At 39.1% G+C, this 11,551-nt stretch overlaps 4 protein-coding genes across 4 annotated transcripts; all 4 read right to left on the bottom strand.

Moving 5' to 3' along the window:
* Positions 1 to 792: 792 nt before the first annotated feature.
* LOC116927759 lies at positions 793 to 2,124 on the bottom strand. Its single transcript, XM_032934812.2, has 5 exons — positions 1,968 to 2,124; positions 1,649 to 1,871; positions 1,479 to 1,553; positions 1,179 to 1,366; positions 793 to 1,111 (listed from the first exon to the last, which is right to left on the bottom strand). The coding sequence occupies exons 1-5, from the start codon at positions 2,004 to 2,006 to the stop codon at positions 983 to 985; spliced, it is 654 nt and encodes a 217-aa protein (XP_032790703.1). The 5' UTR covers positions 2,007 to 2,124; the 3' UTR covers positions 793 to 982.
* A 552-nt stretch (positions 2,125 to 2,676) lies between these two features.
* On the bottom strand, positions 2,677 to 4,234 carry LOC123466249. Its single transcript, XM_032934818.2, has 5 exons — positions 4,073 to 4,234; positions 3,762 to 3,978; positions 3,568 to 3,642; positions 3,300 to 3,490; positions 2,677 to 3,040 (listed from the first exon to the last, which is right to left on the bottom strand). Exons 1-5 carry the CDS (start codon positions 4,109 to 4,111, stop codon positions 2,924 to 2,926), a joined length of 639 nt encoding a protein of 212 aa, XP_032790709.2. The 5' UTR covers positions 4,112 to 4,234; the 3' UTR covers positions 2,677 to 2,923.
* Positions 4,235 to 6,016: 1,782 nt separating this feature from the next.
* Positions 6,017 to 7,651, bottom strand: LOC116933363. The gene is made up of 5 exons (XM_032941145.2): positions 7,490 to 7,651; positions 7,169 to 7,430; positions 6,978 to 7,097; positions 6,681 to 6,874; positions 6,017 to 6,476 (listed from the first exon to the last, which is right to left on the bottom strand). Exons 1-5 carry the CDS (start codon positions 7,526 to 7,528, stop codon positions 6,333 to 6,335), a joined length of 759 nt encoding a protein of 252 aa, XP_032797036.2. The 5' UTR covers positions 7,529 to 7,651; the 3' UTR covers positions 6,017 to 6,332.
* Positions 7,652 to 9,646: 1,995 nt separating this feature from the next.
* Positions 9,647 to 11,184, bottom strand: LOC116927748. Its single transcript, XM_032934800.2, has 5 exons — positions 11,024 to 11,184; positions 10,692 to 10,944; positions 10,493 to 10,615; positions 10,155 to 10,366; positions 9,647 to 9,978 (listed from the first exon to the last, which is right to left on the bottom strand). The coding sequence occupies exons 1-5, from the start codon at positions 11,054 to 11,056 to the stop codon at positions 9,832 to 9,834; spliced, it is 768 nt and encodes a 255-aa protein (XP_032790691.2). The 5' UTR covers positions 11,057 to 11,184; the 3' UTR covers positions 9,647 to 9,831.
* Between the last annotated feature and the right edge of the window lie 367 nt (positions 11,185 to 11,551).

Genomic DNA, 11,551 nt, shown 5'->3' with positions numbered 1-11,551 from the left:
GACGTTTCGTAGAATTTAACGAGACTGACACGTGTTTCATGCTTTCCACAAAGAGTTGAAATCGTAAACTTTTTGGCAAGGGTGCCACTACAACGCATCTTGTATTCATCGTGGCGCAATCCAGGAAGTAATCAATGTTTAAAGAGCAATGGCCGTTAAAATCTCTTGTATTGAGGGACATGCTCCTCATCTTGTTTGGCATCCTTTTATGTCAATTCCTTACGGCAAAGGTTTAGGGGCGTGCAGTTTGACTGCTTTAATAATTAGATGAACTTTTAAATAAGAAAAACAATGAACCCGCAGGTTGATGGAGTGCGTTTTATATTTACGGAATTTAAAGTCGTGTTTGATCACAAAATGATGCCAAAGAATAGAACGCATCTATGAAGAAGAAAACTCACATCTCAACATAATACATTGACCTTATACATTTCTTGTTCATCTTCAGGTCAAATACAGAAATGTTATCTTGATCGCAACTGCCCCAGAGTAACCCCATCTGATAAAGAAAGGACGCCGGAAAACATAAGCTGTCAGGACATGTATATCATATATGCGTTAATCATTTCAGAATATTCCTGCTAAAACTATCCCCTTTAACTGAAACCGACTGAAACAATAGGAGAGGCTTGCGTGGTAATTTTTTATCCAGACGCCTTGCTGATTGAATTAATCGAATTAAGTTCGTCTTAATTAGCATCATAGTCTGCCCTGATATTACATATATAACGTTTCCTCAGCCATAGTTGCTCTACACAATTATTGTTACGCAAAACCAGTGAACAGTAAGAATAACTTTTAAAGCGCTTGTATTTTATTTTAGGGTAGAATCCAATCAGTTCAAATATCCAATTTCGGAAAACCAATGGCTGTACACAAAGACTTTTAGTAACGGTTCTTAGCAATAAAATTTGAACCATGCCAAAGTCAGTTGAATAATAAGAGAAATGTAATTCTGGTGGAAAAAGCGTTGTAGATATTTCTAGTTAGGATAGGAGAACCATGAACATTTTAATGTGCTGCCCGTATTGGCTGTACTAGTCGATACAATGCTCATGTAGCCGGCCTGTGTTCTAGGTGTATCAGATGTTTCGGTGATTTTACCACCTCGCTGTGATTAAATTTTTTAAAACATTAGAATTCTTGAATACTTTAGGTAGAACGCAAAATAAACTTACTGTAAAGACTGCGGTATCAGTTACGTCCGTACAAATAAGCGTAACGCTAAAATTCTTTGGGGCTGTGATATTGATGTAAGCAACTTGATTAATTTCGCTAAATCTGATGTCTATGGAGCCGCTACTTGCTCGTGATGACACCCTGCAAGTGCGGCCACCATCAGTTGCAACATTATCCTTAAGACACTCTAAGGTAAAAAAAATGAATCAGGTAAATACGAAACGTTATCGATGAATGAGTTGTCCTAATGCTTCAAACGAAAAGAAATCCATCACGTTGGAGGAACAAACAAATGATACCTTTTGCGTGTGGGCGTAAAAGAATGTTTGCACCTGCGCTTCGACTGCCATCCCTCCGCTCACTTTGGAAGTTACCTGAGCAACAAAAAAAAACCGCTATGTTGTGCCAAAGTTTCTAGAGGTGAACGTTCTTCGATAGCGATCAATCAAGCAGAAATTTTAAAACATACCTGACAACCAAGGCGAATAAATGTAAGGCCAATTCACGTCTGGGGTGAGGTTTCTTTCTGCTGGCATCGTAACGGATTGTCCGTAATGATTGTAGTAAGGTAACGGGAAGTTACTTGCGAATTTATATGACTGGGGCATTAAGACAATTGGTCTAGATTGATGATGCTTTGGTGTTTCTTCTGCCACAGATACAATAAAAAAACATGACGCCACCAGCACGATCTAGGGTAAGATTAAACTAAAGGTTAGACTACAGTGCATGAAGACCAATATCAAATAGCATGTTTAAGATGAACAATATAACCAAAAAGCACTTACTATCAAGTATAAGTTAGAGGTGCTATACGAAAGTGTCATTTTCTGGGTAGATTCTCCGACGAAGGGATTTAATGGTATGACTTCTACAATAAGAGCGACCTACCATTATATAGCTTTGCGGCTGAACCGTTTGCGATGAAAACTCGTATGTAGAAGGCCGCATAATAATACGAATATACACTTTTTTTTTATTGTGTCAACGAGTTCTTCTCTAGTCTGAAAAGGGCGTATGATTTTTAATCAAATCTTCCGTTATTTTGACGTGAAAATTTTACACAAAATAAGGATCGATTAATCTAAAAATAACGCCATTAATTTTCAACTGCAATTCTGAACGGGTTTTCTTTTGACCTGTGAAAATTTCTATATAGCATCTCCAAACTGCTTGACTCGGTAAAAATGCAAACTTTAATTTGCGCGAATAGTTGGCTTTTGGATTGATTATGCTCAAAGAAATCGGCTGTGAAATATGAAGAATAATGCAATGATTTAATGGCCCACGAACTTTATCTTTTATCGGCTATATCATCAATTTAACAATCTGTTTGTTTTATCGTAGCATATTTATTGTAAAGATGGAAGCGAATAACCGGGACGAAGAATTCATCGGCGGAATATAGTTCTATCTGTCATATGATGTGGAAATGCTGTTATTTTATTGAACTGATCCTTCATTGTCTTATAATAAGAATCAAACAGAAGGCGATGATTAAATGTATGTTTGTGTATTCATGTTTTGTTATTTTTTCTAGTCAGAGCTTTACTTGGAAAAGAAATAAATACCGGCATATCTATACCAGAAATAATCACTGCTGAAATATATAGCTTATAGCCTACATCTGATTCACAATGGCAACTTTGAGCCAAATATCATTGAGCTGTAGAACCATGTTAAACGGCTCATTATTTGGCACAGCAAAACTTAATCAGCGTATATGTAGGTAGGCTAGTTGCGATTATATACGCCACGAACACTTTGCTCTGGCGTTATCTCCGGTACTGACTACCACGAGATTCAGGAAGCCGTTTTCGAATCTAGGTGTATCCGATGGTGCATTGATCTTACCGGTTTGCTATAATGACACAAAAAAATAAATAGAATTTTAGAATCATATAGGAAATACTAGCAGCTTTTCAGAATAAACGCAAAAAAGCGGTTTGGGAAACGCAGCACGTAGCCTAAACACAGAAAGCGTCTCAGTAGAACCACAAAATGAACTAAAAGTCAAATTTCATTTCAAAAGTTTCAAGATTCAGCATTTTGGTCGTAGACTCACCGTAAGAATCATTGATTATTGAAAGAATTATATCAGTTTTATCTGATAGACTTACCGTAAAAGCTGTAGCAGCAATCATTTCAGTACAAACCAATCTAATTCTGGTATTCGCCGATGGAGCTGTTACTGCAACGTTAGCTGATTGGCCATCAACACCGAATCTGATGTCGATGGTACCAGACCTTTCTTGTGAAGCTGCTTTGCAAGGGCCACCCCCGTTCGTGGTCGTGCCCGTCGTAAGACACTCTAATCAAAATAAAAATTTGTCAAGTCATCAACCGAAAAAAGATTAACGAATAAAAAAATTTTAATTTTAACTGTACCCGCATTTGATGGTAACATAATAATAGTTTCTCTTGAGACTCGATTGAAATCCGCCGTTTCAAGTCCAAAGTCACCTAAAAGTGACCCAAAAACATTTAAGCAGCTGATTGTATTCAAATGTATAGTCTAAGCTGATCTATATGGTTATTCTCTAATGACGTGAATAAAAATAAAATTTATGTTCGATTTTTACCTAGTGATGATGGAGCGTAACGCAAATTCGGATTTTCGCTGGGATCAACCGCTGCTGGATTCACAATCGCTTTGGCATAAGGATTGTAAAAATTAGCTGGAACGTAGTTTGGGTAATTGTATTGGGGTACAAAAAAAATCTGCCTGGATTGGGCATCGTCAACCTTAGTCGGTAACCCAGTTGAGGTCACCATCATGTTGCAAACTACTGCCATCAACTATAAGACAACAAATTTTATGTAACATATCCAGTAGACTAAAATTATTCAAGTAAAATTTAATGAACATGAAGAATAAATTCAAAAGACATACCATGAATGAAAAAATGGATACGGAGCTTGAAGACGTCATTTTGCAAACAGCTGTTTGGTTTCGCCGAAATTCGTGAGTGTATAGTACCTAACCAGCGGTGCCAATCGTGTGCCCATCATTCGATGGGTGTTCTGTTTTTATATGGCATTGGAGATGAGGCATCTTTGCGGTGAACGTTCTCGTGTAAGGTGAACAAGCATGCTATTGGCCAGCAGCTTGAACGAATTTTTTTTTTTTTCCAATCTGAAGACAAAACTTGGGCGTGTGCAAAATAAACCATTCCTGTTATCTGAAATTATGGACAGATCAAGCCAACTTTTTTTTCCAATGGAGTATAATCTTGAACTGGTTTCGATAAACGTTCTGTGCGGGATTGAAGGGTTCGTAGCGCAAAATTGCATATGTATAGCCTTTGTTGGATTGCTTCATTCGATTTCAACATGCAAATTAGGCTTTGATCTGATTAGGAGTCTGACTTGTCACTGGCAAATTCTGATTAATTATTTTAAAAAGAAAAGAAAAATATAGCATGCATCGAATCCGCGTAAAGGAAATATCTTTACCATTTGGAAATGTTTACCGAAACGAAAGATGTTTGTTGTTTCAAATGAACTGATAAAATCGATTTCACCGGTCGTTGGCTTGCATAATTAACGCTGTTTCTCCAGCTAAATCAAGTTAAGCCAAAACCCCATTCTCGTCATGCCCTTGGCACAAGTTCACTTGACTTTTCGACATGTTGCGCAGGTGGCTGTGCCCTTCATGGTTTGCATCAGCTTTTAGAACTGTACCATTCTGGGTGGCAAAATGCAATGTCTGGACCAGTTTTCCATTTCCTGGTGTTCTTCATAAGGTCATATATGAATGGGGAGGGTAGAAGGCTTCCAAGTTAGGACACAGAACGTCGCAAACAGTAACCGGGGATTACCCAGTTGAATGCCCAGCCAGCGTGTATGTTATTTCAATTACTAACGACTTGACGGATGGACAGGTATGTACGAATGACAAGTGCTGTGACATTTCATTCAGTCTGGTTTTCATATCATCATTTTGTATGCAAACTGAGACCGGAGAACCTATTGAAAGAGGTTTTTTGAATTGCGAGAAATGAGACAACTTAAAGCCTGGGGGTCGTCCACTTATGTAACAGACGAAAATGTCTGCGCTTTCACATTTGTAGTCTTCAACGTATTTTTTTCATTGTAAGCTACATGATCCAAAGAAGCGCGTAACTGTGTAATCCTATAGACCTAGTATTTCGTGTCACGTGACTTGATGACTGCACGATTTAAACGAGGATGATTAGGTTTATGTTATTAGTCTACCTTGATGGTACGAGTTAAAAATTTGATATTTTCTTTCAGATAGCGATGCCAAAGGCTTTTCCCTTTCAACCAATTTAACTTAAAAGCATTTTTCTATCCTTTTCTATTAGAAAACAAGGAGTGTTTTAAACACGTTCCTTATACGTTATATGCTTGCAAAATTAACGATTCCGCCGTGAAGAACAATCCGGTTATTTCGGTATAAAAGCAACAATTTTCAAAATCAACATAGGCTATCATGTTAAAACGGGTGATAACGTAAACATGCCAACAACCACTTAATCAAACGGTGGGCATGTAAGAAGTAAGGTCAATGCCTCACGGTTCGAAAAGAACGTGTGATAATGTCAAGGAGGAGCAACTTCAGGTTCAGCTTTTTTTTTGTGTGTTATTTTTCTGTTTTTGTTGACTGGCGTAAAGATGGCCGCCGTTAGATCCGCATTGGCTGTCGCGGTTATTGCTGCTGACATTCCCGAACCGGGAAAGAGTCACGCAATGTCATTATAGCTAGCGAATGATTGAAACCAAATAATATCTGAATTAAATATATTAGGTTTCAAATGTTGTAGCTAAAGGATATGTTTCACTCGTGTTTTTATTGATCTTTAAACGCATCTTGTCGAGGTCCATTATTGTTTGTATTTTCTGACGCAGGCACTTTATATGCAAGTAAGAACAAGACTCGAATGAAACTAAGGATTGAACGTTAAATTATACATGGGGTTGTTAAGAAAAGTTGGTAACTATGCTTATTATTTATATTAGAACAAGCTAAAAAAATCATGCCTTTTTGGGGTATGAAATAAATACTACCATAAATCGTCTTCATACACGAAAAATGCAGTCTATACACTGATTCATTAATGACGATTTTTAACCACGGACTTGAGCTGATGTAATATTATAATCGACTGGGTTCTATATGTCAATCAAGCTCAAGGAAAAGCAGCTGTGTAGTAGCTGTACGATCGCCAGTTGCATTTTAACAAGCCATTGTCGGCCGTGCTAGTGACAATCAGTTGCATTTGTCCAATCTCGGTTCTCGGTGTATCCGATACAGCAGTAATTCTACCAGTGTTCTGTAAAGGAAAAAGGAAAATCCTTTAAAGGTAACCTTTTCGTTTCTTTCTGGATCTTATGATTGATTTGCGATAATGATTGGAAAGCATCGAAACGCGTTAGTCGTTTGTTTGCGACTGTCAATTATTTTTTTAAGAGAAATGGAGAACTTTCAAAATAGAAAAAAATAAAAATAAAAAAGCACGAGGATGTAGTTGACTTACGGTAAAAACGGCGACGGCATTTAAATCAGTACAGATCAACCTGATTCTGGTATTCATCGGGGATTTAGACGTGATGGCAATGGCGGCTGTTTGGTCTGCCCTTTGCAATCTGACTTCGAGAGTTCCATGGTGGGCGTCGGTTGCTCGTTTACAAGGACCAAGACCGTTATCCTCAACTTCCCCAATGAGGCATTCTATTCGTCAAACAAAAGAAACAAAAATATGTAATCATGTGGACCCTATAATCGTATCGTAAAATGAACTAGACAGAGAAAATTAAGAAAAATTTTGCTTTACCTTGCGGTGCTGGAAGGATGGTGATGACGGCTTGCCTGTTGAATCGCTTTTTCCACCACTTGAGTTTATCTTTGTCATCGATTCCGTCGTTAACCCTCCAAGCAGCATAGCTGGGATGGCCTTGATTGACATTACATAAGCGTTACTTCGATTTGTTGAATTCAAGTTGAAAGTTCGTTTGATTGCTTTACCTAATGACAGCGACGGGTATGTCCAAGGCCAAGCCGGTACTCCAGCTTCCTCATTGCGGTTGAAGAAAGGCAGTTGCGGCGATGAAACTGCAAACGGGTTAGCTCTATAGGCGTAGCTATCTTGGTAGTACAGGGGAGACTCTGCAGGGTACGGTTGAGGCACAAAGAAAATTTGTTTGCCTTCACGATCACCTGTTGCAACGCTGGCGCTCGGCTGTTCCTCTTCGGCTATGACACCCATTAGACAACAGGCCGATACAATCTAACGAACGTAGGTATTAGTTTATGGTGAAAATGTTAAGAATTATTCGGAGTCATTACCAACAATAAAGAAACTGACGCGGGACGCTTGAACGCCATTCTTGCAGAGGAGGAAAATAGCAGCCTCTTTTTTCTCCGGAAGAAGTATCCTTCGCGAACGGTTCAAGGGGACTTGTGGCTGAGATATGCCCGCTGCAGGTGTTTATATAGGTAACGCAGACGGGTGGACGCTTCCCGTAGACGCTCGGGTGGAAGAGAGCGCTCAAACGTCTGAATCCGTATTAGGAATACGTGTGTGTACGACATTTTAGGGCATATTTGATCAAGCTGGCATTCCGTTACTTGAACTGATATTATTTATTTAAAAAAAAGGAAAACAAGGAAACAAAAAACGCATCCATAACAATAAGAGGCGAATCGTGATAAGCGTAATGGGTGAGTTGCGGAACTGGTTTCGTTTCGAACTGGTTCCTAAAATTGGTCGGTAGAGACCTACCCGTTGATTTAGTTTGGATTTGATCTAAAGAAGACATCAGCGAGTAGCCAGTTCACCTCTTGTGCATTCAACATTTTAGTAAATCTTAAGGTATATCGAATGGCGCAAGAAAACAGGTTTTTTTTTCTGTTTCTTTCTATGATAGTTCGACGGTCTCTACCATTCTTATTTGTTAGATTGACAGCAATGTATTGATTAAAGACCTTGGATTTAATTTTAGGCAATCGCCAAACGAGGAAAAAGAATGTCGTCTTCTTCTGCTTCGTTTTATGTCTTGCTTTCCAATTTGTAGGTGTTTCATCTGTAGTTGATGAGCCAAAAGTCATTGGATGTTCGTGATGCTTCCAAAAATGCTGCCAACAACATAGTGCGTATTGATAGTGAGCAGGAAGTGATTCTCATCGCTTGCTATTTGCGCAGCTCACTCACAAATTCAGAACATACTGTCGCGTTCAGCAGTGTGGTGCTTCCTGTTCCGTTGCATAAATTATTTTCATTAAAAACCATTGATAATGTCTTAAAACTACATCTCCCTTTTTCATCTCCGTCCTTCGAAGCGCTGCTGCTTAGCGAAGAACACTTAATCATTCCTGTTTTTTTCCCAAGTATTTCGGCCAGCCATCAACAACAACTGTTATGATCACTTGTTATGCAGTCGTGATGAAAGGTTGTTGACCGAAGTATCCGTGGAATGTGCCCCTATGTAGCAAATAAAAAACAACTAGAAAAAAGCAATAATGAAAACGATAGCGTCAGTTTTGATATAGACGACAAGTCGGCTTCCTAATGGCATTCGTACCACTCAAATTTTGTACAGTCTACAGTGTACGACGGCATCCAGGAAAAGGGCACAAGTGTCACGATTGAATTGCGCTTGAAACAACATATCAAAGTGGGTAAACCAGTCTGCTTGCGTCTTTAGAGCGACTGCGCGTTTAGAAACTGGACGACCTCGCTAGAGCTGGGCGGGTTGAAAACCGAAGCTAGCAACACGTTTGAATCGTCGGTGTCGATGTCCTCTATTGAATGCAAATTCGAACGTAGTTCCTGGTAGTATTGCATCCAAATGAAGACATTAAGAAGAAAAAAGAACACAGAGAAATGCTGAGATAACAGACAGATTGACCCCACAGGCATCAGCAATCAGTGACACAGTTTGTGGAGATGCCAGTTTAAGTAGGTGTAGCTATCTAGTCGCAGATGTAGCAAAACATTATTTCAAAAGAAATTTTTTGTTGTGTCATTGAATGGCATTCTTATTGCGCTTAACAGGTCGATTGATTTGATACATTACACATTTTTATTTTATATTCTACATGAATTCATTTTGGATTTAAGTTAAGACGCTTCAAAGTTCCGATTCCAGAGCTGTGGGACAGTAGAATACTTCTAAAAGTAGCTGTTGAAACCTGGATTTTTGTGGCATGCCTAAATATTTCAAAACCGTATACTTTCTTCTTACTGTCTTTTAGTTCGGTTTGCTCTAAAAATCGGGAGGCCTTTTCCCACAACAATTTACGAAAATGCATTTGTGTCTCCTATATATAGTTGTGCTTTGTCTCCATAGAGCGTAAAAGAGAAAAAGAATCGACTCCATGACAAAGGGCATGTTTGAAACCAGACTGGTTTACCACTGTAGAGAGTTTGTTCACCCTACATAGTTTATTGTTGTGATCTATACTTCGTTGTTGCTTTGTTGGATATGAATCGACAATGTGGCATTTCAGCTTTTGCAAATATGTGTATTTATATATCAGACATCTAAAATCAGACCTTACTTGGGAATAAAATAAATACTACCAATATTCGTCGCTAATGGCAAGTACAGCCAATATACACTGACTCATTAATGACGGTTAGCTGGAGCAAACAGACTGGTCGGTTATAAACTACCGATATATGAACTTTAAGGATACATGGCCGTATAATGATGGTACGACACCCAACTGCATTTCAATGAACCTCCGGCCGCCGAAGTGCCTGCAACAACAAGTTGCAGGTATCCTACTTCGGTTCTTGGGGTACCCCCCAAACCGTCGATTTCGCCAGTTTGCTGTATGAGGTTCGACACAAAAACAGAATTTCAGTTAAAAAAGAAACTACACAAAATTTAAAACGCGTTAACAATACGCATATGCTGAAAAAGCTGAATAGAAGTTTAATTTGCCTTTGTCTCGTTTTTTTCATAACCGAAATTTTTTTTTAAAGTAGGCTACGTGATGGGCTTACCGTATAGAAATTTATTGCTCCGTCCAACTCGGTACAAATCAACTTGACACGGGTGTGTCTCTGAGAATCAGCTGTGATGCCGATGATAGCTAATTGACGATCGTCGGGATCAGCCAATGGGGGAAATTCGATTTCAATAGTTCCCTGTTCCGCCTGCGATGCTTCTTTGCAAGGTCCGAGGCCATCTTCCTTAATTCTGGCAACCAGACACTCTGCAAAAACGAAAGTTCGAATATAAGTATTCACTAATAAGTATAACGCACAGATAAAAAGCTCATAGTACATTAATAAATTTACAACCATATATAACATCTTAAAGAAAGAGCCTTGTACTATACCGTTATCTGCTGGGAAGATACTAATTGTTGCGAATCTGTTCGAACTCTTTTTCCACCATTTCCCTATGTTTCCGTCATGACCTCCAGCCTTAAAGTGTCTCCAATCAGCAGAGCCTTCATCGCCTTTATACCGGCATGCGTAAAACATGTTGTTTATCGTTAAACTCCATTCAATACTGCTGTAATTTGATCAATTTACCGAAAGCTAATAATGGATAACCATAGGCGTAACCGGCATCCTGGCTATCGCCGACGAATGGCTCTACTGCAGGCACGGCATATGGTGAAGCGTAGAGATTTCCATATCGACTGCTATCGGGGTTGTAAAATTGGGTGTTTGCCGGATAGTATTGAGGTGCCAAGTAAAGTTGTTTTGCTTGGCGATTTTCCGCTTCTCCAACTGTTGGTTGCTCTTCGGCTTTGGTGGCCATTAGGCAAATGGCTGTTGCGATCTGTAATCGTACGTTTGCGTAATAATAGAAGATGAACGTTAATAAATGATGAAGAAAAGACGATATTGCTTAAACATACCAGCAACGTGAAAGTAAGTGCAGGACGTGCCATTGTTGATGAACGAGGAAAGAAAGCTGCTTCTTCTTACTGTTCTTAGTTGAAACCTGAACGAGCAACTCCAACAGAATGAGGACTATAAGTTGAACGCACGATATTTATATAGCATTCGGAACGGATCGTTTGAATCTTTGTCATTTTCAGAAGCGTAGTTCTTTTGAAGCGCGCGCGCGCGTGTGTGTGTGTGTGTTCCTGGACGAGTTTTTTTCCCTTCGTATCCTTTGAGACAAAAAAAAAAGTAGATCCTCCAAATTTGGGCAAATTGCACGAAATTTTGGGTGGCTTGGCTGAAATGATGGCAACGACATTCCGTTACCTGAAAGCCAGTTTAGGTTGGGTTAGGATATGAGCGTATAACTGAGCCCATGCCTTGTTAATTTTATTCGGTTATAATGTATAAAACTGGTTTCGTTTGAACTCGATGATATACACAGACAGTCATGGAGCTCATGATAGTTCGACGTCCTCCCGTGTCCTCACACATAACTA

Source organism: Daphnia magna, linkage group LG7, assembly GCF_020631705.1.
Source record: "Daphnia magna isolate NIES linkage group LG7, ASM2063170v1.1, whole genome shotgun sequence".
Lineage (NCBI taxonomy): Eukaryota > Metazoa > Arthropoda > Branchiopoda > Diplostraca > Daphniidae > Daphnia > Daphnia magna.
The sequence above is the reverse complement of the archived record's forward strand: the minus strand, read 5'-3'. Positions and strand labels throughout refer to the sequence as shown.